The sequence below is a fragment of the Phasianus colchicus genome, chromosome 2 (assembly GCF_987193195.1).
Source record: "Phasianus colchicus chromosome 2, bPhaCol1.hap1.1, whole genome shotgun sequence".
NCBI lineage: Eukaryota > Metazoa > Chordata > Aves > Galliformes > Phasianidae > Phasianus > Phasianus colchicus.
In genome coordinates, this window is record NC_143437.1 from 86,714,026 (window position 1) to 86,740,007 (window position 25,982).

A 25,982-nucleotide genomic window follows, 5' to 3' on the forward strand; every position below is an offset into this window, starting at 1 on the left:
GGTAACTTAGGAAAAGTACTTGAAATTGTGAAGTGTTTGATGAATACCATTCACTGAGCCTACTATTCAACAAAATTAATATCCAAAGCAAAAATGAAACAGCTAGAAAATTATTGATGAGTATGAAATAAAGAGGAATTTGTTTTCAGTGTAACTACAAGAGATGTTTTCAGTGCCATAGACCATCAAACCAGTGAGCAAAAGAAACAACAAGTGAGAGCGAATTTCTGACCACTGAACCTAGAATTGGATTGATCAGACTTTGCAGGCACACAGGGGAGATGGAGCACATGTTTTCACTTTGTGCCACCTCGCTGACCCTGGCTGCCTGCTGCTGGCATCTGCCTGGCCATGCATATCCAACACCAGTGCGTTCAGGCAGAGATGGAGGAACAGCACCATCTGGAGCCAAGTGCCAGAAGGTCACAGTTGCAGTGCTATCCAGTGAGTAAATTATGCATAATTTGTATTTCCTTAGTTTCAGTAGAGTGAATGCAGCTTATTAAAGGGCTCAGTACAAAACAATGACCACAACAAGGCTATGTAGTATGTATTTTATAGGAGTTGGTTGTTTCTCCAAAATTTCATTCAGATAAACTTTTAGTTAAAAATAAGGAGATTAAAGAACCTTGAGAGGCTGAGAATATCAGTCTGCATATATCACATATCAGTCTGCCTGATCTTTAGACATGCCCTTGGGTTGGCCCTGGACAGTAACTCCTAGCAGTGCTGAGCTGGTCTAAATTACCTGGGGTGCTGGGGGCCTTGTGGTGTATTGAGCAACACTCATGTATGTTATCTTTGACAATCTAAGAAGTCTGTAGAGCAAAATAACTAGTATTGAAGGCATTTGAGGAAGCTGCCTTGCTTGGCATGTGGGGGATTTTTGACAAATCTGATATTCTGACCTTACACGCTGCATTTAAGCACGGATGTTGTTGCAGCCTGTTCAGAGAATTTTAGGAAGACTGACATAAATCATGCTGTGTGTACTGGCATGCCAAGGCTTTATTTTTTGTGCAAAAATAAAGAAAATTCTCTATATCAGAGATTTTTGTTCTTTGTTGATGTCTTAGGTTTATTTGTCATTCTGCAAGTAGAACTGCCTGTGTGCTTCCTTTATATTCAAAGGTGGGAGGGCTGAAAGATACACATTTTTAGAACTTACAGAGAGCTCTTTCCTCATTCCTCACATCCAGTGCTTCTCATACAATTTGCCTTCTAGAAACAAGCATCAAGACATTTTTAAGAACCTGAAAAATTAGGGAAGCTCACCAGAATTTCAGGATTTCAGGCAGGGGCTGTGGCAGTTTTTCAGTAGTCTGAATGCTGATGGCATTTTCCGTGGAATGGTGAAATTACAGCAGTTTTTGGCTGTCTGTGTCTGTTACCTCAGAAAAAGTGTTTTATTGTAGCTGAAAAGCTGAAGCCCATCACATGATCCAAAATGTATATGATCCAAAATGAAGAGAATGGGAGTCTGAAATGATCTTTCTGTGGGCATTGAGTCAGATTCTTAAACTTGAGTTTATTGTTTAACCAGCTGTGGCTCTGTGCCAGTTGTCATTTGGACTTATCAGTGACCTCAGCAGTAATTAAGGCCTGACCTTTTTTTTCCTAACACACCCGCTACATTTCTAACTTCTGAGTCCGCTCCTATTTTTCCTTGGAGGAGCTGGTAATGCTTTGGATCTGAACTGTGCATTTAATTAACTTCACTTCTCAAAGCGAACAATGTGCTACTTGAAAAGGCTTTCCCAGGCTACGTACTCTGAAAAGCCTCTGTTGGAGCTGTAATATTCTAATTCTTGGTGATGCCTGCGGATAATGCTGCTCACAGGCTTGTCAGCTGAACTTCAGTTTTTTTTTTTAAATAAATGTGAATCAGATTTTATTCTAGTTTTACCTATTCCAAAAACGATAAGAGAAGGTCTAGTTGGGCCTATTCTCTTTATGATCACTTCAGCCTAACTATAACAAAGAGAAATCCTATTATTTTAAGGAACATACATGATAACAATAGTCTGCTTTCTTCAGCCTGTGAAAATGGGTCAGTTTTCAAGTGCGTGAGCACACCAGCCTGTCCTGGCTCCAAGGCCTGTAGCTTGCCAGGGTCACTGCAGTTGCGCCATTTCCTTGAGGGAGTTCCTGGCTTCCCCTGGTGTTTGGGAGTAACTGCTGGTTGTTCCTGCCTTATCTGATTGAATGCTCACCCTGGCCTCTTTTGCCTCTCTGAGCATGCTATTTCCTTTCCTTTCTGCACTATTTCAATTGAGAAGTGACCCCTTGCATTTTAGGTGCTAGATGGGAGCATGCTGTGGCATAACGCAAATGTCTGTGAGGTTTCTTTGCACATGTGCCAGGCATGCATCCACTGTATATGCAGTATTCTCTTACCAGATTTTCTTCTGAAGCAGAAAAGGAGAGAGGTTCTTCTGTTTTCACAGAATTTTAACAGCATATGTTCTCATCTTGCTTTTCAAGACCAAGCAATTTTTTGCTTGTGGGAGAAGCAGGGACAGACTTTCCCATTTTAGCCATAAGCATAAGCAACCTATAGTTTCATTTTGTGAAGGTACAGATTTTGTCTAATATCAGCACAATAAAAATATCAAGAAAAAAAAGTTAATGTCACTATATTTCTTTTCTTTTCTTTCTTTTTTTTTTTTTTAAAGAGTTGTGGCCAAGCTCTCTCCCTGACTGTGGCTTCATTGAAGTAATCAGTGAAAGAGGTTTTAGCTGACTTCACTGCTGTGAAATCTATAGTCACAGCCTGTAGTGTGTGTGATTCATATGGAAGACAGCCATGACCCACGACAAAACCAAAGGTCACTGTGCATGTTCAGTTCCCAAAGTGCAGATATCTAGGGCTGTTGAAATGTATTAGGGTATTCAGGACAGTTCCATATGAGACTGACAGGAAGGGCTTCAGCAACCTTCATCATCTGGAGGAGAATTTGGAAGCCAAGTGAGATAATCCTCAGCGCATTGAATGGTTTTAGGTGTGTGCCCGTGTAGTTGAATGACGGTTTTGTTTCCTGTCGCTGTAAATGAGAACCAGGCAGACTGAAGGCAGTGGTGTCAGGTTTGTTGTGACACCAGCCTACGGAAGAAGCCCTGTGGTCCAGGGCTTTTAACTCCAGAAGGGGAATTGCACATGAGGTTGTAACTGATAGCAACTTGATTGCAAGGTCAGCCAGATGTGTCAGTAGAATAGTATGACAGAGCTATGTGAGTTATGTGAAGTATTAATTTTCTGGCTATTGAAGGCAGCAACTATCTTCATGGTCTTCATTTATAGAGTGCCTGACATCTTGGGATCTAAGGGCAGGATTGCAGCTCTTTGACTGCTACACTTTTAAAAGTTGTTTTTATTAGTGTCAGCGTGAGTTCCCCAATTCAGAGTTTAAGCTCACTGGGAATGCATCTCAGGCTTATATCAAGGATGGAACTTTACTTGCCACAAACGTAGTACACATGCCAGAAGATGAAGATCAGAAAATGAATCATCTCTGAAGCAGTCCCTTAAATCCTCCCTGTTTCCTTTGACTGATGAAGCCATTTTGCTTTTTTGTCAGATGCCCCATCACCACTAAATACCTTCCACAACCTCCTTAAGGAATCTCTTCTCGTGCCCAAGTTATCACACTCATGTGGATATGTTGTGCAAAGTTGCCTGAGGCAGCACATGTACCTTGCAGAGAGTATGGCTGACAATTCTGCTGCTTTATTGAAAAGACGCAAGAAGTCTTAATGAATTGCAGGGGCTCAGCAGATCCCACAGATGCATCCAGGAACTATCACCTGAATACCTGTGATATGGCACTTTCTGAAGGAGTCTGAATGTGTCAGGAAAAAAATATGAGAAACAGCAATACTTGTGCTTTTCTGCATTTAAACTTCTAAAAATTCATTGTGTGTGTCGAGAGGCAAACCTGCCAGACTGAGAGCTTTTTAGTGAGCATTTCTTCAAGCGATGGTTTGGATCTCTTGAGAAGCACAAAATGCTCCTTTTGGATGTGGCCTGCTGCTTTGGATGATTGTGCTTGCTATTGTTGCCCAAATATATCTTTTTTAGGTGCACATCTGCTGCTCACAATATTAGAGCAAATTTCTTACTGTCTTGTCCTGTGCTAGCTTGCCACAGTAAATAATTAATCCTCTCAATAATTGTCAGTCAATGGCAGAACTAAGAAAGAAGTATAAGATGTATTGCTTATTATGTGAGCTTCATGCTGTTTTCCCCAAGAATATAACAGGTTCATCTCTGAATAGCTGTGATTTCTAGAAAAGATAAGTTGGGGAAGATGGCATTTTCTGAATTTCTTTGGAAACCTCAGAGTACAAGGGACAAACAGAAGGTAAACAAATATACTTAGTGAGAGACGGGAGGATAGATAATCTTAAAGGCACAAAGTTAGCCTTCATCTAAAGAGAAAATAAAAGTGTACAGACTAGAATCTGTAGAACTTTTTTATCTCACAATTCTGTTCCTTGCCACTGTCATGTGTTTTGTGTTGAAAATCGAGTGTAGTCTTGTGTACTGTATAGGTAGTTCTTCAGCAGTACTGATGAGGTGTCCTTTATAAGTACACTGCTTTTCTCTATCCTTAACTCGATGTCCTTAACTCTAGCTGGCAGCCTTTACTCTGGCTCTGCCCTGCCTTGGGATTCTCTTCGAAGGGAGTTGGAGAGTGACATATCCTGGCTGGATGAGCAGAGGGGAGGGGGGACCCTCTTGGAAGGTTTTATTGTTGAAAACTTGCCTGTTTTTGTGAGAAAGTGTTTCGCACTCACTTTGGAATAGGTCTTTGAGGAAGAAGAAAAAAAAAAAAAGAGGCACCATGGGTTAAAAGTAAAGACTCTTGAGCTTTTCATTGTTTCAGCATTTAGTGTAATCATATCTGGTATCACAGGTTTTAATGATATCTTTGAGGCTTCCATTTCTTTTCACCACACATATAATAGGAGAACATCTGTTTCTTTGTTTAGCTTAACAACACCTCAATCTTTCCAAAGAATTTTTCCCTTGGCAGTTTTTTAAATTAATTGCACACTGGATTTTTAATCACAGGATTAAAATTAAATTATTTTTATATGTGCGTGTGTGTAAAACCATCTATGTCTACTAGAGTGACATGATGTATGTAACTTGGTTTCTTATGCAAAGTCTGTATAAATGTTTTGGAAAATATTATCAATTTTAATTCCTTATGGAACAGTCTTCTACATGACTTGTTCTGGCTAGTCTTCAACACAAACGTAAACATGCTCTCATGTTATTCCCAGTTATGATGATGGTCTTTGTGAAAACAGGTTTCAGAATAATTTCATGGTTAGAAGTTGGAGTAAGAAAATATGAATTAAAAACATTTATTGATCTAATCACCAGTATTAAGACAGTGATTTATCCAACAGGATGGATTTAGAAATCCACCTGCAACTCAGATAAACAGAGCTATTGCGTAATGCCAAAGATCTGGATCGATTCCTGCTTCCCTCATCATACACAGAGAAATGTTGACAGTCGGGGATTGTCTCTTGTATTGGAAGTACAGCTTGTTTCTTACAGAGGTGATAACTTTAGAAAAAAAAATCTGATGTCATGTTTTATCATCTGGAAACTTACGAAGTTTCTAATCTGGTGCCTTAGTGGGAGTCTCAGGGAATCAACATTAAATTGCAGCCGAAAAGCCCTCAACCTCTGCTCTGGATGACAGTGTCAAATATCTCTGCTTCTGAGAAATTGGATCCTTTGTTTTGCTTTCAATCAGCAGTTGACTGAAATTGTTAAAAGTTCCAGAGAAGGTTACATTTGAACTAGCTAAGCTCACACTGAGAAACAAGAAGTTGGCCTATGAGCAGATATCTTCGGGCTTTATTATGCCCATCAGAAAAATTAAGGCTTTCATCTATTTCTCTTTTCATTACTTCTGCTCTGTTGCCCATGGTTAGCTTCCCAGGATCTGCCAGGAGATCCTGGGAGGCAACCATTCCTTCTCAACCAGTTTTTGTCAAATGAGGTTGGATGGCAAGGGCTGCCTGTCTGCGAGGAGGATCCAGCTGCAGTGCCATCAGTTTTATCTATCAACCTCTAGAACTGATGGAAAGGGCTCTTGACTTCCCCAGATCAACCAATCATCCTATTTCTTTGAAACGATCTATGAGATGGATGTGTGAGCTGCTGGTACCTAGGTACCTGGAAACATTGTTGATTAGTGGACGTGGCTAGTGTATATGGCTTGATTAGTAATATGCTTAAGGCCAAAAATGCTTGCTGACTTTTGGTTTGACAACAGTGAACTTGCATGCTGAAGGTAACACACATGTCAAGGCAAGATTTTGCTCTGTGTATTTTTCTCACAGTTTACTGAGTCTAGCTAGCACCATCTGTAAGTGATCATGATTTATTTCAAAATGCGTGGCTGTCTGGTATTGTTTAAATTGTCAGATACTGGGTTTTGGTTGTTTTATGCATTCATTGCATGTAACTTATACTGTCTTCCTTTCATATTCAGGTATTTGTGGGCATGACTCTTACAAGATAACTGTGTTAATATGACCGAATTGTATTGGTATAAAATGAGATCTCAAATTTTACTTTTGCATTTATTTGTGCAGGTTCGAAAACACGTGAATGACCTCTATGAAGACCTAAGAGATGGACATAACTTGATCTCACTTTTGGAAGTCCTTTCTGGTGACACCCTGGTAAGCTTTTTAAATCAGAATGCAGTGGTTTTGGTTTGTTATATATACATTTACGCTGTGAACTCTTTGGATGTTGACTGCTGGAGATGTCTGGTATTTTCAATAAGGTGTGACCTGATACCAAAGACACAAGTTATTTTTCTATTGGTAAGATATTCCACCATGAATTCTATGGGGGAGCACTCTCTGTTTTCTTCATTTCTTGCGATCAGTGAGACTGCCTTTCTTAGTAGGGTATTGCACTAATTTTTCTGTTCTTATCTTTTGCTTATAATTTTTCTTTTAACGTGTATTGGATGCTTAATATCCCTTCCCATTAAAGGGAGCAACTTACAAATAGCAAGGGTAAAATGTCCCTGAAATTGTCTAACACACTCTTCAGATGTCATTTCCTTTCTTTGTGAGCATTACTTTCTTTGCTTGGTATTTGTTCTCTTCATTATGTTCTTCTTTTCATGCTCTTCTTTTCATTTGTGCTCTGTCTTGTGTCTTTGCTGTCCTGTCTCCTGTCTGTTACATTCATTAGCCAAGAGAGCGAGATTTTTTGAAGACCTTACGGTTGGTGAGTTCAACAGAAGCATGCGCGTATGAACAGCATGAGGATGTGGAGGATGAGGATAAGGGGGTAGGTGCCGACCCCCATAACTGTACTAACGTAGTGTTTGAAGTGTGGTGTCTCCTACAGTTAGTCAACTCTTAGTTTGGTGTCCTGCAGTAATTCCACAGAAAGTACAAAGAACTCGTATGGTAAATCAGGTTGTGATCATAAAGTAGGAATGATAAAGAGAAATTATTTGGCCTTTTTTTTATGAGCAGCTAAGATGTAAAGGTTAAAGATATCTTTAAAATTTTACTTTTGCTAAACTGTATAAAGCTAGGATGCAAATGTGTAGTGGACATTATCAGTACATTACAAGACAATCTTTTGTTTTTATTTGTTTGTTTTTTTTTTTTCAATTAGGTAGTTAATAATTCTGTTAAACCAATGTTTTTTACTTACGATCAGTATTTCCAATATGGAAGTAATTCAGACAAAGACTTGAAGGTTTCCCTTGGTGAAATAATTTGCAAAAAATTTATCTGACTTAATTAAAAACACTGGTTTACCTCACCCACAGTGTATTTGGCATTAACATTGGATAATATTTTGACATAAGGTGATTTAGAAGTTCAGATCTATTTCTCAGAACGTATTGAATGTAATAGTTATTTTTTCAAAGCAGATGGTCAAAGTGGAGATTACATGGCAACTCTGTGTGGTGCTTTGGCTACCAAACGTGTGGACTGTTTATCTTTCTGGCAACTGATGCTGAATTATCCTTTTGCTATACTTTAACCATCCAGAAGGGAAATATCTACCAATAAAACGTAAAATGCTGAGTGCCTGCTAGCCAAAGAAGCTGCTCCATGCTTTTGTAGAACCTGCATTATTAGTGTTTGCTAAAGCAGCTTGTTGTCATAGGGCCCAATTATGTTCTTGGCTCCATGTGTGTTGTGCTACAGTTGTGATTTCAGTGGAATATGTCTGCTTTCTCCTGGAGGCATAACATTACTCAAAATGCTGCATTTTAGCTGTACATCGAAAATAAAATATTTCCCCTCTGAGATCCTCTACCTTTATTTTGTGATAGTTTGGATTTATTTTACTCACTTTGTTTTGGAAAATGAAGTTCCAGATCTGCAATCCTTCGTTCCATCCATTGAAGTTTTTCAGTAGCGAGGGCTGCAGGGATTGTTCCTGAGCTCTCAGCGTGAAAAAGGAGGAGCTAAATCGAAGGTTCTATAATGGAAATTAAAGTTCTTTGTGTTTCAATTTATGCTTCTTATTCAACTCCATTTTCCCATGTTTTGCTTTGGAAAGCATCTGATACTCCACAGGGGAAAAAAAATGTGGACCGAGAAAGGCTTGGGCATATGTTTGTATTTCATGGTGTCTGAGGAAATAACTCATATTCATGGCTGAGCCCTAGCAATTATAGTATGCTTCAGTTTATTGCGTGAAAGTTTGTGAAAAATCTGAAATAAGGAAGAAGAACATAAAGGATTTGGACATTGTGATAATGATAAAAATTTAACCCATTGTTGATCTCTGACAGCTAAGTAAAGTATTCTTTTTCTGTGTGATTCTTCTTCTTGGTGATTTTACACTAACTGCATGCAGTTTTGCCGTGCTTCCATTAACACACTGCTCATTTCACAGACTCTTGCTTGGATGATTTTGATTTGAGAAAAGTCATTAGCTTTTTATTCCATGCTTTATAATGTTTAGCTCAAGTTGAGAGTAAAATTTGCACTCTAGGGCTGTATATTTTGTACTGTATATTTTTGGAGGAAAATATTAATGCTATTAGATGTTTTAAAATAAAGATGCATTGCTGTTATAATGATAATGCAGTCAAATCATAAATGAATAAACAACATTGAAGTCATAACATTGCGGACAGAGGTAAGCTTTCTGCCAGAGAGTTTACCAGAACTACATAAAGGTCCCCGACATTACTTTTATTTTTCTTTGCTTAATAGACTGTAAATCTTTTGTAATAATATATTGCAATCTGGTTTCTGTAGCTAGGATCACGCAGGGCCTTTTTTAGTCCTCTCAGACTAAGTAGTACTTTGCGGTGAAACAGCCATCTGCCAGCATGGATCAAAGTTGCAGTTTGGGACACTGATTTCTCTTTCCATCCATGGTATTAAAAAAATATAGTTACACTTAAAAAAATATAAAAGTTGTTAAAGCACACTTTTCCACCAAAGGCACTGAGTATTGGCTTTGTTAAAAGTGTGGAGCTTAGAATATTTTACATGGTATTTTAAAAATCAGACTGTTCTTTTGTCTGACAGGGAAATCTCACAATTGTTGTTTTCCAATTTTAGCCCCGAGAAAAAGGTCGGATGCGTTTTCACAGACTCCAGAACGTCCAAATTGCACTTGACTATTTGAAAAAGCGCCAGGTATGGTGAAATTTTTAATAAAAACGTTAACAAAAATTGCATAACCAGGAGCTAATAAATAATTAAAAACAAAAAGTCCTGCTTTGTCTTTTGTGCATGTTGTATAACATCTGCTGGCGTACAGCTTCAGCTCATGCTTGACATGATGAAGAGGGTTTTGGCAGATGTAACCTTACACCAACCTTTTCTGAGCAATAACAGCAACACGATTCATGTGGCATAGGATGTTAAAGAGGAGAAAATTATGGGGAAAATCCTTGGGAACTGCTTATAGCAGATTTAAAAATCTCCCAAGCTGTCCAAACACCAGCTGTTATGCCACTTTTTTCCACACAAAATTATTTTTAGTGAAAAATGGAGATTTAAGGAAATTATAATTGTATGGAGATTACTTGTTCTCATTATATTTGTTTTAGGAAAATCTTCTCAAGCCTTGCTCCTGGCAGAACCCAAACTTGTGCCCTAGAGTGTCAGCAGTTATCTGGTCTGTGGAAAGTTCAGGTTTAATTTCACCTTTAAATCAAACACTTAAAAACTGCACTTCTGGGTGGTTTTCCACTGTTGTGGAATGAGTTTATTTCCACTTTTAACTTTCTCCTGGAAATTAGAGTTCTTGCTGCTGAGTAAAAATGAGTGGCTACTTGAACTGACAATTACAGTGGCATTTTCAGACAGTAAAGGCTCTGGATTTGTGCTGCACCATGCTTTATTTCTGCATGAGAGACCTTACTTACAGTAACAGGGCATGTAGAATCAGATCATCTTCATGTTTACAAATGTGCAGATGTCCTTGGGAGCAGTGGGTCTCCATCATGCAGACAACTGCAATCTGAGATTTTTTGTGCTTTCTTCAGCCTTGCACCTTCATGAATGTGGCTATATGCTATCTTACAAAATATTTGTGTGGTGATGCTGTTCTTGTATGGAAGTTGCAGCCCTACCCCCCTCTTGTAGGGCATCCTAGCCTGAAGTGAGGACTAGGAAAAGTTCTGAGAGCAAAGGGACTTTTTCAGAGACCTGGGGTTCATCTCAAGAAGGAAAGGTAGAGTTAAGGAGGCATGGTACTCTTGTTTTTTTCTCTCTGTTTAGGAGGTAAATTGCTCAAGATGGCTGTATAACTTTCAGATGCAATACTTTATTGTTAGTTAAGGTAGAGAGATCCTATGTACAAGAGCCTGACCTGGGTGAACATAAAAACAAAGGAAAAAAAAAATAAAAAGAAAACATATTCGACTATCATGTCAAGCTTTGCCAGACACAAATAGCTTTCATAATGCAGTGGGAGGAAAACATTTGATTGTCTTCCATTTCTTTTTTGAACAGAGAAATACACTTTTTTTTTCTTCCAGAAAGAACAGTGGAGTTTTTTTGTTGTTTTCTTTGTTTGTTTTTTTCCTAATAGGTAAGATGATATCTGCAGAGCAAGAATGGAATGCCTGTGCTTGTTTTGTGTTGATAACAGGGTATATGTAGAAAATCATATGCGTATAACTTTACTAGGATAAGCATAAAATATATTTTATCTGAATAATTATTAATTGCTAGGCTAATTGGACAGATAAGACACAAAAAAAATGGAAGCATTAATTATAACAAAGTAGAATTTCTATGTGTACTCTAAAGGTGAATTTATTGGAGTGGAAAAAATCAGACTTCGTTTCAATTGTACTTTTTCATGTTCACTACATTCTGAATGAATAAAACAGCAGAAGTGATAATAATCTTGGTCATTATGATGTCATTTGTTTGAATTTGATAGCAAATTTTTGGTCTTATCAAGCCAGATTGTTGTGTTTAAACAGGCCAATTCTCCTGTCGCTTTATCTTTGATACAGGAGAGTGTGGAGAATGCCAGTGGTAGCTTCCTGAATTTCAGCATTGCTCGGAGTCTGATACACTGTAGTTATAGATCAGCATGTTCTTGTTATCCTCTCCCCATCTATCATACTTTCCTCCTTTGACACGGGCTGAGATGAAGGGTATTTGGCACAGGGAGCAGATTTGTCACTGTGGTGACAGCTGAGGAATCTCCTCAAGTCGGTGTGGGTGGGAGAGGGCGATTCCTGGCAGACCACAGGCAGCTAGAATTTTATTCCTTCCAGCTTTTGGGAAAATAATGTATTAGGATCAGGAAGTGAGTAATGCTTCATTTGTAGTCACGCTCCTGTAGTGCACTATGTATTTTTTGACATATTTATTTCAATTCTGTGTGTGTTTTCTTCCCACATGGCAGGTGAAACTGGTTAACATTAGGAATGATGACATAACAGATGGGAATCCCAAGTTGACTTTGGGGTTGATATGGACCATAATTTTGCACTTTCAGGTAAGCCTAGTTTTACTTGGCAATTTGTTTTCATTCAGATTCCTACATACATCTGTGATGAATGGGTCAACTTTGGATCTCAAAGTCATCTGTGCAAATCTGCATTATGTCTCTAATGTGTATTTGAAGGTTTTAATAACTCTTTTCTGATTATGTAAACTAAATCCGAAGGTGTATTTTGTTGTCTATTCTCATCTTTAAAGTGTTTTTGAAAATTGCTTTTGAATGTTATTAAAGGCAATGGTTGTGTTCCTTTAGCACTTGGATAAATAGGCCTCGATTTATTCTAAAGACTTCTTTTGTTGAATATTAAAGTAAATTTTGAAGAGTTAAGTCTTGCTTTGTTCTGAAACTGAATTTCTCTGCTGATAAGTGTATTGTAGCAAGCACTACTTTTAGCAATTTTGAGCAGTTGGTAACACTTCAGCATTTGTTATTAGTACAATAAACATGATGGTAATGCGGGGTCACACTAGGTGGCACTCTGATTGTGGTACACTGTACACTGATTGTGTACAGTATAATGCAGCCTTACAGTGTGTGGTGTTAAATTGCTCCTCAAAATGAGGCCTTCACAATGACTGTGGCTGCAGATGATGTAATTCAGATGACAGATAATTCCCATTTACTGACTGCAGCATTGTTAGCCATAGAGTCGGTGTTGTGGGGGCATTTTAAATGACTGGAAAATTAGAAGATTATATAAAAAAGCACAGTTCACTTAAGTCATCCAATGGATTTATAATTGGAAAAAAAACCCAACTTTTTCATTTTTTAAAAAAGTTCCTAGGGCATTGTTTGCATTCTTGTGAATTGTAAGGAAGAACAAAAGACCCAAATAGAGCCCATGTCACTATGGTCTAACCAGAGTGGGCAACCCAACCACAGAGTGGTAAAGGAGTGCCATTGGTGAGGCCCTGAAGCTCCCTTAGTTCCCTTCCCAGTCATCTCAATCTTTGCTACCACACGGTTATATGGAGAAAGAAGGCTTAAGTGTATTTGAGCATGACTCACAGAACATACAGTGAATATTGTTGTGTTTTAAGAAATAAAGATTTTTACTTTGATAGAAGCAGATAGCAGTAATTAAACTTGTAATCAATATGTGTTTTATATTTCTGAACCTCATGAATAGACTTTTGCAAGATGATTTTTTAGTTTTTCTTCCTATCCAGAGCACAGGACATCTGGTACAATTTTGAGTGGTTATAAAATGTGAGGAAAGCTACTATTAATATAATTTCTACCTGTAAAAAAAAAAAAAAAGAAAGAGAGAGAGAGAGAGAAACATAAAATGACTCATTATATGAGCTGGTGTTACAAGGATTTTCCACTGTAAGGTAGCCAGCTCCATGTGAATGAAGTACATAGGAACATTTAAACTGTAGCTGAAACACTTACTTCACTTCATTCTGAACTCCAGTAACTGCCATGTAAATCTCTGCCACTGTAATTAAGATCTCATAAATCTGTCAGCTTTCATTTTTTTTTGAAATAATTTGTTAAAAAAATCTGCTTAAACATTTTTAAGAATGAGTAGAAGTACTTAGACTGAATATTAAACCACTCTAATACATATGAAGTAACTGAACAGAGGGATTTTTTTGTGAATTGTTTTCTGTATTTTCAATATTAATGGCTGCAGAATCCACCCTGTATGCAGAAGGGATTCATATAATTGTAAATGCTTTGTGCTAATCTGTTCAACCTTGGCATTTGCCTGCACAGCACTTTTTTTGAAGAATCTGGTACTTTGTTGTCATTGATGCCTCGTATGATAGACGCAGGTTCAGAATACATAAGGAAATTCCTCAGAATGTGTTTAGTTAAACCTCACGTATTTTCTAGTCTTCACATTAGATTTTGAATGCGGAAAAAATCTGACTTGAAAAGGCTAGTAGAGATGAAGTGTCATGACAATAAGTGCTTATATATGGAGTAATTCTATATGTAAGTTGGGAAAGTTGTGGTGAGATTCAATTTGAAGTTAAGACACCTAAATCCAAGTGCATGTCCATATGAATTGTGTCTAAATTCTTGCTATAATCTGATAATCTGGTACAGTCTGTACAGTTGATGTAGCCTGGAGTCATTCAACTTGCCAGCTTCTAAAGGCTCACTCCATCTGACTAAACATAAACATCTGTTGATGTTCTAGATTTATGAGACGCCCACAAAAGTACTAAAAAGATGACATAGGTTTTACAAAAACCCACTGTCATTTGGGAATAGTCTGGGATTGGACAGGAGAAACTGCATCTAAAATGGCAATAAATATGTTCAGAAGCAAATTTGAGACCTGGAGGTTTTTTAGTACAGTGAGTAGAGCATGGTGGATCAATTCAGATGGCTTATCCTAGGTTCTGCACTTGCAGAACAATTCAGTTGCCTGTCGTAGACTCTTACTGTGATCTGAAACGATGCATCATATCATCTGGGCTACCCTTGTAGCCTGGAAAGCCAACCATATCATGGACTGCAGGTCACGGGAGGCGATCCTGTCCCTCTACTCTGCGCTGGTGGGACCTCAGCTGGAGTATTGTGTCCAGATGTGGAGTCCTCAGTACAGGAGGGATGTAGAGCACACCAAGAGGAGAGCCACAGAAATGATCCAATGGATGGAATGCATCTCCTGTGAGGACAGGCTGAGAGAGCTGGGGCTGTTAAGCCTGGAAAAGAGAGGACTCCAGGGAAACCTTAGAGTGGCCTTTCCAGTACCCGAAGAAGGCCTACAGGAAAGCTGTGGGAGGACTTTTTAAAAGGGCAGGTAGCAAGAGGACAAGGGAAATGGCTTTATACTGGAAGAGGGTAGATTTAGACTAGATATTAGGAAGAAATTATTTACTGTGAGAATGGTAAAGTGTGAGAGAGACACTGGAATGGGTTGCCCAGTGAGGTTGTGGATGCCCCCTCCCTGGAGGCATTCAAGGCCAGGCTGGATGGAGCCTTGAGTAACTTGGTCTAGAGGCAGGTGTCCCTTCCAACCCAAACTATTCCACAATTCTATGATTACAGTATTGTTTATAATTCTATCCTATGTGTACATATATTAAAATTAATATTTGAATGGATGTCTTTCTAAACACCCAGTGCCTTTTCATTGGTGACACTGGGGATGAGCAGCTATACATAAAGCTCCAGATTTTGTGCCTCAGAAAGTTACTATATTTTTAGTAAGGTAATTTCTGTGAAAATCAGTGATCATCTCTTTTCAAACCACCGAAAACATCTTGAATTTCACAATTTATTTTTTTAGAGTAACCTGTCATTGTTTAAAAACAAAACTAAGGAAATACTGAAACTTTAACTTTTGAGCATCCAAAATCTAAGGCCTTTAAAAAACTTGGAATTTACAAGTCATGACTCAGTAAATTTATTTATTTATTTTTATTACTGTTTCATCATCATTTTGCAGTTCAGTAATTCCTGTGAAATGCTTTTTCTTCCTCTTTACCCAACTCTATGCTATGAGGCCAGAAGGCTACTTTTTAAGGCTCCGCTCGGTAGTGTTTTTGTCCAAACATTATCATGCCATCCAGCTCCCACTTGGAGGAGTTGAGCTCTTTCTCTCAGGCCTCTCTAGGGCACGTGTTACCTCTTAACATTTCTCATGTCAGCCAGCAAATATTTATTTCACTGTTGGTTCCATGTGACCCTTCAAGCAAAATTCATTCTTTATCTGTCTGCCACAAGGCAGTCCTCAGACTGTTCATTTGAGCTAGCAGATCAGCAGTGAAATGTTTATGTTGAGGGAAAAAGGCAAGAAAGCTGGATTTATTTGTTAGTAACTTGGGTGAGATAGGTGACAGCTATCCAGCCTTTTCTAAAGTTCCTGATACCCCTTACCATGCTCAGGTGTTCAGAGGCTGCTGTGCAGTTAATATTATTTCAAAACACTCTTGTGTTGATTGTGAAGGCTTTGGCCTTCAAGTGGGGTCTGGAAAGTGGCCAGAGGAGGATACAGGTGAGAGGTTGTAGCCCATTCCAAAGCAGAGGAATGAAGGGATATTCTAGATTTCTGCATCTTCCTCTGTTTCAGTTATTCTGATATTAACTGTGTGATAACAGTCACCATATAAGAGATGTTGCCTATTTTTCACATTGCCATCACAGAAATAGAAATTGAGGTTTGAGTCTGGCCTTCCCTTGCTGCCACATATTTCTTGTCTACCAGAAGCAGTTGAATCTGACCTCTGGCCTTGTCCTACATGTGGGTCTTGGATCCCAAAGACTGAAGTTTAATCTGCCTCCACTTGAAAGTAGCCAGACCAATTTCAGGTCTGATCTTCTCAAAGGTTTAAAGCTGAAGCCATATAGCCAAGTGTTTAATTTCTAACTGTCAGTGGTTGGAGGATAAACTGGATTCCACTCGGGAACTGTGATCCCCAGTGGCAGACTTATCATTCAATATTTGATATACTACATTTTTCCTGTGATTTAATCGTGTGCTGATCTCCCAGTTTTCCAGACCTCTTTGGCATTACTAAATCTCAGCAAGAAAATGACATAGAGTTCTGGGAATTTCTGGGATTCATCTGAATCAACAAAGATGAGAGGCATTAAAACTCATTGCAGAATCATATTTAGACTTTTATACCTAAGGATTGCGGGCAATCTGTAGCAGGATAAGAGTTAGTAGTTAGCTCATCCAGTCGATTCTGTTTAATCCCATAAAACCACCAACAAGGAACAAATTCCTCTTTCACTTTGTTAAGAGTCATCTCACTGGATATAAAACCTCTCTCCTGACAGGTCTGCTGTTCAGGGTATGACTTCTGGTATTGCAGTGGTACCTGGAAGCTGAACAGCTCTTTCACATTTTTAGCAATGTTGGGTTGTACAGCTCAAACAGATCTGAACATAACCTTTTGCTTGTGCTGGGAAGCCTTTACTTCTTGGTTTGTTCTGTATCTTTTGCTGTTTAAATTTTCACTTTCTTTTTGGTTTATGGTTTATGTTTGCCTTTCTGTCATTCTTCATGTGACCTTTGGGCTGTGCAATGCTATGCCTTCTGGTTATCTGGTATGCTGTTTTGACACGCACTGTTTATGTTAAATGCTCCATTGCTTTTACTGTGTTGTATTTAGGGGGAAAAAAAAATTAGATCTGAAACTAGCAGAAGTGCTTTCCTAGTAGACTTTTCACTATGTTACTCCAAGATGAAAGACATGAGGCTCTTTGGCAGAGTAGAATACATTTTCTTGTACAACATTTGCTAGCTATAATAAATGAATGGTAGAGTATAAAGTAATAGTGTACAAGGATGGCTGGCCTCAGCTTTTTGCATACTATGAAATGCAAATTTTGAACAGCTTTGCCACTTTAATGTGATAGAGTTGTTCAATGTTAAGAACTTTTTGCAGTCCCACATTTGATTAGTTACAGAAATTTGTGGTTTAAATGCAAGCAAAACATATAAATCTTCATGAGCTGATTCATGTCTTGATGTTTGTTTGCCATGTCTTAATGTTTACCTCTTGTTTGTGATTAAGCAGCTTCTAAGACAGATCAAATTGCAGACAGGTGTTGATCTAATCCTTTATTCATGTTATACTTCTTAAGGGTTTATGTGCCAGAAAAAGTCTTAGTAATCTCCCTTTAAGACTTCTGGCATTGGTGAGTATGTGTGGAGATCTTTGGGTATTTCTTTAATAAAAGCAAGACAGTAAAATAAAGCAAAACAGAAAACCAGCAAACTATGGCAGTATTTTTACCGCCTTTGCTCATCTGAATCTTTGACTTCAGCCAAGGTTAAACATCCATTTGGGTCTAATCAGAGGTGTACGACAAAGCCTTTGGCGCAGTCAGCATCCTACTACACCTGAACCTTGTGTTTATTTGCTGCAGCACACAGGTTTAAGAAGAAATTTCATTTTCTCTTTTCCAAGTCTCCAGTTTAACAACCCTGTTTGTTCTGTCTCTTTATTGCTGGGACCAAAGTTACGACTTCATAGAATGTCTGTAACTACAAGTAGTCATTTTGTCTTCAGTTATTTGCACTTCTGCTTGTCGTGTTCTCTGAACACTGAATATGATTTTTCATAAATTAAAACCGTAATCAAAAAATGACGCCTGACGTAAATCCGGTTTGTCAGTTCTTTTTGTGCTTGATCTTTTCTTTGGTTCAGGGATGTAAGTGAGGGATCATAAAGTTACTTTTTAGTTCACAAAATGCAAGGAATAATAGAATTGTTAAGAGAGCTGATAGCCTTCTCACTCAGAAACAACTGGTAAGTGTTGTTAAATTGTATAAAAAATACATGTCTCTTGCCTTTTCCTGGGAGATGTGCAAATAGAACTACAATCTGTACAGATGTATTTGGAATGGAATGCATTTATTCCTAGCTAATTCTAATGCAGCAGTAAGCCAAGATTGTTGGAAGCAGTGAGCATTTAACCAGTGTTTCCAAACTGATTTTTGTGTTTTTGCTGCCACTGTTTTTAGTTGCACTTCAGAGATGTCTGATTTTCTGTTACATTTTTGCAATACATTTATCATTATTATACAAGAAACATGATCTGTGTGAAATGAAGTCAGTCTTGGTCTTTTTCAGAGCAAGGTCTTGAATCTTCTGATGATAGAGGAGAAAGAGAGGTATATATATTTTCAAGCATAAAAGCCATTTGTTTGTACAAACATGACTCCCTTCACATGAATTATATTTTGATTTTTCTGACGTACTTTTCTATTAGTTAAGGAGAACCAAATCAGGGCTAAACTCAGTCCCATGGGGTCTGAAATCTGTTTGAAATCTGGGCCGTGGCAGGAAGGAAGTTTTCCAAGCTGACCAGAGTACAGCTTTTACTGTGAGTAAAGGGAGCAAATGTCGCAGCCGCACCTTTATGTTAAGTAAATCACAAGTGCAAATACAAATCAAGGCCACGAAAGAGAATGCAGTCATAACATCTACTTTGTCAATATGTAGCTTCCACTGTAGCAGATTATCCTATAAGCCTTATTCTGTAACAGCTTTCTAGTACGTTAGTATTACAGTATAAAATGTTCTGAGCAAATTTTACCCCAGTGCTTTAATAATAATCAGAAATGAACGTCTCTCTTCTTGGAAATTATTTGTATGCAGACAGTGCTTTCTAAAGCATTCTGGATCCTTCATTCTGGATCCCATCAGTAAAAAAGTTATAGCATGTTTTGCTGAAACTTTTCCCTGGGATATAACATCTCTGGGTTTCTTTACTGTAGATCCTTTTAAAATAAACTAGGAAAGCACAGTGACAATGCCTGATGATGCTTAGCAAGTTACTTGGCAGCTCTTTGTGAGAAACCATACACATCTAGCTCTGCTGTTGCTATTAGTAGATTCTGCGTATTGGTAACCAAAAAAATGAAGCAGAAGCTATTTTTCCAAACTATGTTGGTGGTTACATGTGCTTTCATTTTAGTCTGTCAATAGTTTGTTTCTATCTAGCTTTCATAAGTGTGCTGCTTGTTTCTTGGCTATTATTTTTAAAGTGACACAGGCATGTTTACAGAAAAGCAGTATGAGAGAGGAAAAAAGCTTGATTTTGAAGACATCAGAAGAGTTTAATTTGAGCGTATTAGAGGCATAAAAACTTCTTTTTTTGCCAACAATATTCTAGACAGACTCTTTTAGCCTCACCTTTCTCTGCCAGAAGTTTTAGATCTGCTGCAATGTTCCAGCCCTGAGTACACAGCACCACTGTTCTGAACTTGTATGACAGTCGTGAAACAGCAGGTTATTTATAGCTGACAAACCAGTAAAAATCACACAAGCTGCTATGAAAATTCTGCATACAACACACTGCCAAAGCAATCTTTAATCATTCATTTTAATCTTCCTTTCTATGGATCATTGGATACATGCTAAAAGCATAGGCAGTGAAAAAGTAATTTGCTAACTAAATCACTCTAGCTATTTGCTGTAGTGCTTGCTTTCGGATTTGGACTGGAGCTAACAGTTTCAAAGGTTACTGCATATTTTTCTACTTTATCTTGCTTGAGTTACCGAAGGAAACAGGAAGTTTAAATGTATGCGAGATTTTTCTATTGCTCATAAGTGCTATGTCATCTCTGTGAAAGGCCATCAGCCTTCCAGCCTAATGCTGCTGCGGTGATGTTTATTTAAGAGGATTGGTGGCCAGAAATAAGCCACAGTGTCTAATCAGACACAGGCCCTGCCTGGGCACCCTGCCACAACATTTATTGCGTGTGCGTTTCTCATAAGCAAAATGGCTACGTACTGAGGAGGATGGAAGGGAAGTCTGGAAGGAATTACGGTGCAAACTGCAGTTCTTAACTTTCTGAGGAGGATTTAAGTGTATGTAAATATACCGAAATGAATGAGGCTGTGTGACTGTGAGTTCCTGAAAGCCAAATGGGGAATGTCTGTGGATGCGTAAGGGCTGAAAAGGAAGAACAGTGTTTAGATCCTGCCAAAGCTCCCTTAAGTCCAGCTAAACATTCCCCTGGAAGAAAATATTTCAGAAGAAAATCAAGAAAGAAATCAGCTGACGAGAGACCAGATTCCTTACCAGCTAAAGAAAATGAAGAAAAAAGCCGATATGAAGTGGGAATTTCAGAAGACATCAAAGTTCTCCCAAAGGGTATGGAATTGGCTTGTTCCTTCCCACAGAGCATAACGGTGGATGGTAATACTCTGCCCAGGAGCACAGACCTTTCGGCTGATCTTGTTAAAGCAGAAGTTTTACTGAGTGAAACCAACAGTGATTCTCGCTGTCAGGACAGTTTTCCTGGTGATAAGCAAAGGCTCACCGGGTCTGCTGAAACAGAGGCATGGTTAAATGAACAAGACAAGAGGAGTTCAGAGAAAAGCTATACTTGGAAGAGGAAATATTCAGATGAATACAGCACAAGAGAATTAGCATTTCAGAAGAGAGCAAGTGGTCTTTGTTATGGAAAAGCTGCTAGCTTGGATTCTGCTATCCACCTTTTAGGCAAACAGCACAAAGAAACTGGGTTAAACAAAACTTGTGGCAGAGTTGTTGAAGCCTCTCTAGAAAGCAGTAAATCTGAAAAGTTGCATCAGTTGCTTTCTAAGAGAAAAAGTTATCCACCGCTTGAACAAAAGAGATTTTATTCTTCTGATGATGTGTTTTCCCATTTGCCAAAAGAAAAAAATGCAGTCTATAGCATTTCACCAAACAGGAGCAAGGTAAGTATTTTGGCACAGTTAGTTTGCAAGTTATCTCAAAATAAATATTGGAACAGTATTTTTTCTGTGTTACAAAAATGCCTTCAGTATGCTGTATGCAAATTGTTAACACATGCTGTGATGCTTCAGTACTCAGTCATAGGACAGTGTGTATTACTTGATCTTTTTCATAAGTACACCTCTGTACTTCGGGAATATTGATCTATCTGTATGCTGTTTTGCTACCTGCAGTTTGATTTCTTTCCTAATTTTGTAAAAAGATTCCAATGTTAAAATTTTAGGAATTAGAGTGAATTTTAGAAAGTTGTTTTGCTTCGCATTTAATATCTGTCATCTTGTAATTCCTTTTTAGTCTTGTATCACATAGAAAGGAATATTTCTAATTCTTTTCAAAAATGGCCAATAGCAACTGAGGAATGACAGGAAGAAATAGGGAACTTGGCGTTGAAAAAGTGGGCATAAATCATGTTAATAATGCTCTGCACTTTTAAAAGATCTTTCTTCCAAAACTATGTGCTCTATTAATATTAATTACTTAAAATCTATTTTCCTCTCAGGATAAGATTACTTTTGCTTTACAATAAAACCAAGGTGTAAGGTTAGTTGCAGAGTATCTGAAGGAAGACAGATTTTTGTTGTTGTTGTCAGTATTCATGCTTACCAGTTCAATCCATATTACTGATCCCACCCAACTCATCTTTAGTATAACTGAAATCTGTCAGTGTGGGACAAATGCCAGTAGAAGGATATGGTCCAAAACTAATTTCCCTTGCTGTACAGGGATATCTGAGCTTTGAGTGTTCAGAGAGAATGGGCATACGACAAAGGTACTCTTTCCAGCAGTAAGCTAACTACAGCTGTTTATTTATTTTTGAAACATGATACAAATTATACTTTTTCTAAGCGTAGATTTTAAGTGCAGATAACGCACTCAATTACAATACAGAGTGCATGGTTGTACAAATAGCCTCCTATACACGTGGAGATCTTTGCCCTCTTAATCTTAACTGGAATTCAGGAACAGCTTAGGGATGTTCTTTGATTTGAACAAAAAGTTATTACTGAGTAGAAGAGTATGAGACCTTGTCTGTTCAGCCAAGCACGACCACTTTTTCCAGTATGATCAGAGTAATACAAATATTGCCACAATTGTTACTCCAACCAGGTAGATACCCTCCTTACCACAGGAGAAAGGAGAATAAGAGACTCCTGTTGAGCACCTACATTAACATTGAGATGGTGATAGTGATGAAACATTGCCCAATTTTATGAACATGAAAACTACTAACAGATTAGGCTAAAAACATGAACTGCTGAAATGTCCAATTTTCAGATTAGTTCACTTTTTCCACTCAAGATTTTGAGGATAAATGATCTTAACATCACATAGCTTTGACCGGAAAACAAAACAAGGAGGAAAACTAGATTTCAGGCTTGAGCTTAGTTTACAAAGTCATAAATGTTTTTCTTTTGCTGGCTTTTGAGAATGAAACAAATATTTGAATAGAAGTCCAGAAGAGGGCCACAAAGATGATCAGGAGACTGGAGCACCTCCCCTATGAGGGCAGACTGAGGCAGATGGGCTTGTTCAGCCTGGAGAAAAGAAGGCTGCAGGGTGACCTCATTGCAGCTTTTCAATACCTAAAGGGAGCCTACAAGCAGCAGGGGAATCAACTCTTTGAAAGGGTAGATAACGGCAGGACAAGGGGAAAGGGTCTTAAGTTGAGGGAGGGGAGATTTAGGTTGGACGTCAGGGGGAAATTCGTTACAGAGAGAGTGGTGAGGTGCTGGAACAGGCTGCCCAGAGAGGTTATGGATGCTCTGACCCTGGAAGTATTCAAGGCCAGATTGGATGGGGCCCTGGGCAGCCTGATCTAGTATTAAATGTGGAAGTTGGTGGCCCTGCGTGTGGTGGGGGGGGTTGGAGATTCATGATTCTGGAGGTCCCTTTCAACCCCGGCGATTCTGTGATTCTGTGAATAGTTTTCATTTCAGTATAAAACAATAAAGCTGTTACTAATACAAATCCACAAAGTTCCTGATGCGAGGCTGAACTGGTATACAAGATTTGCAGTTACAAATCTCATTTTTTACCATTTTGTTTTCATAATTACAGAGGTAAGTGGCATCCATTCACCATGTCAATCTGTAATGTATTTTCAGCTCACACAGTGCTGAAGATGAAGCTCAAAGTTGTTGGCTTTTTATACCGAGAGACATACACCAGAGGAAAGTGATGGGTATAGTCAGCTAATTTGCACTGTAACAGCAGTACAACATTTTATCCTCTGAAATAGCATGGCAACCACTACTGGATAATGAATGTGTCCTTTGAGTCTCTTTCTGTGACATATTAATATTCTTATGCATGTGACACAATTATTTTGTGATCACATATGTTCTGTTACACTGACTCTTTTCCCATTTGCAAAACTCAAATAACTGGAATAGTATTTTCATTCTTAACTAATCACTGAGAAAAAGTTTGCCTTGGCCTCATTTCTGCAGCCCTTTTTCTTGGTTCTGGAGGTTGACTTCCATGAACAAGGTGTATTCTGATACTGTTTTGGCTTACGGCTGTCCTCGAGCAGATGGCAACACTAAGGTCAAGAAGCTGTGACTCAAGACTGAAACAGGCTTCCTACAGCAACACTCAGTGATGTTTTAGCAAATTGTGGGTAAAGTAGAAAATCAAGTCTCTAGATTTGGCTTCTCTACAGAGGATACTGCCATTGTGTTGAAATGAGAAGTAATTTTCAGTCAGTACTATCAAAAGGTAGCTACCAGCTGGTTTTACCACAAGTTTTTGATGATTGTCAACTTATGTAGAAACCAATGACTTCTCTATGCCACGATATCAACCATTATTATTGAAGTTTAATCTGTGGTAGTTGCACTTGCGGTTTATGGATATGATTTAATTCCAGAAAAAATATGGCTAACCTAATATAGAAACAGAATTATTCATCTACTTACACACCTCAAATGTTGCCCTGGCTGTAAGCTCCTCAGATGACTTTTTACCATCTACATAGTGTCTAATATAGTAAATTTATTTGCAGAATTAATAATAATCTGCAAAAAGATACAAATCAAGCTCAAACACCAAAACCAAATGTGTATTTGGATCACGTTAGAAACAATATGCTTCACTTTTTAATAAAAAAGTTATTTGTATAATCAGCTCATTCAGTAGAATACTTCTTGCTAAGAAGTCATCTGTTTATTATTTCAGATATAATTTAAATAGTTGTAAGATAACAAGATACTTTCCAGCTATGTCTGCTATCTTATAATCTTGTGTTATTTATTCATGTAGCACAGCTAGGAGAGAGAGAGTTGTAAGTTGTTCTTCAGGAATGTGATCTGCACACCACGTCATGAATTCTACTTTATTAGCATTGCTTGCTTTCTCATAAAACACAAAGCAGATGCAATCCCCTTTTTTTAAAGCTGGTAATTGAAGAAAATTTATAATATATTTATAACCCTAACTTGACCCAGCAGTCCAGATGAGGCCTCACCAGGCTGAGTGAGGGGGACAATCACCTACCTCTACTGGCCAAACTCTTTCAAATGCACCCCAGGATACGATTGGCCTTCTTGACTTCAAGGGCACACTGCTGGCTCATGTACAACCTGTTGTCCACAGGGACACCCAGGTCCTGCTCTGCAGAGCTTCTCTTCAGCAGGTCAGCCTCCAGCCTGTCCTGGTGCATGGGGTTATTCCTCCTCAGGTGCAGGACACTGCACGTGCCTTTGTCAAATTTCAAGAGGTTCCACTTTGCAACATCTCTCTAGCCAGTTGAAATCCTTCTGAATGGCAGCAAGTAGCTGTAGAGTATCAGTTATTACTCCAACTTTGAATCATCAGCAAACTTGCTGAGAGGGTACTAGTCCCTTCATCCAAATAATGATGAATAAGTTAAACAATACTGGACCCAGTACTGACCCTGGGGGACACTGCTAACTACAGTCCTCCCAATTGGCTATGCAGATCATCACAGTGAGACCTGCTATTCAGACAGTTCTTAATCCCCCTCACCATCCACTTTTCCAGTGCACGCTTCCTAAGCTATGAGAATATCATGGAAAATAGTGTCAAAACCCTTGCTGAAGTCCAGGTAGACAACATTCACTGCTCTTCCCTCATCCATCCAGCCAATTGCTCCATCATTGAAGGCAATCAGATTGGTTAAGCATGCACTTTGGATGAGGATACAGTTTGGCGTATCCATGCTGACTACTGATCCTTTTCTTATCTTCCATGTGTTTAGAGATGGCCTCCAAAAGGAGCCAATCATAGAATCATAGAATGGTGTGGGCTGAAAAGGACCACAGTGATTGTCAAAGAAGGGCCACAAAGCTGGTGAAGAGTCTGGAGCACAGGCCCTATGAGAAGTGGCTGAAGGAGCTGGGATTGTTCAGTCTGGAGAAGAGGAGGCTCAGAGGGGACCTTATTGCTCTCTCTAACCTGAAGGGAGGTTGTAGTGAGCTGGGGGTTGGCCTCTTCTCTTGTGTAACTGATGATAGGACTAGAGGGAATGGCTTCAAGCTGCGCCAGGGGAGATTTAGGCTGGACATTAGGAAATACTACTTTTCTGAAAGAGTGGTCAGGCGCTGGAATGGGCTGCCCAGGGAGGTGGTGGAGTCACTGATCCTAGAGGTGTTCAAGGAATATTTGGATTTTGTGTTGAGGGACATGGTTTAGTGAGTACTATTGGCGAGATGTGGATGGTTGGACTGGATGATCTTGTAGGTCTTTTCCAACCCTGATGATTCTGTGATTCTCTGATCAAGTTTCAACACCCCCTGCGATGTGTACGGTTGCCAACCAC

General features: G+C 38.7%; 1 protein-coding gene across 23 annotated transcripts in view; it reads left to right on the plus strand.

Moving 5' to 3' along the window:
• Window positions 1-25,982, plus strand: part of DST (dystonin) — a 297,941-nt gene that overhangs the window by 107,403 nt on the left and 164,556 nt on the right. For 12 of the 23 annotated variants that reach the window (XM_090136229.1, XM_090136244.1, XM_090136249.1 and 9 more), the window contains 3 exons: window positions 6,622-6,711; window positions 9,589-9,666; window positions 11,900-11,992. In XM_090136229.1, the coding sequence (XP_089992355.1) occupies window positions 6,622-6,711; window positions 9,589-9,666; window positions 11,900-11,992 (261 nt within the window). Of the gene's footprint in view, window positions 1-6,621; window positions 6,712-7,237; window positions 7,337-9,588; window positions 9,667-11,899; window positions 11,993-25,982 lie in introns of all 23 variants that reach the window. The other 11 variants (XM_090136236.1, XM_090136226.1, XM_090136238.1 and 8 more) reach the window with 1 other exon arrangement.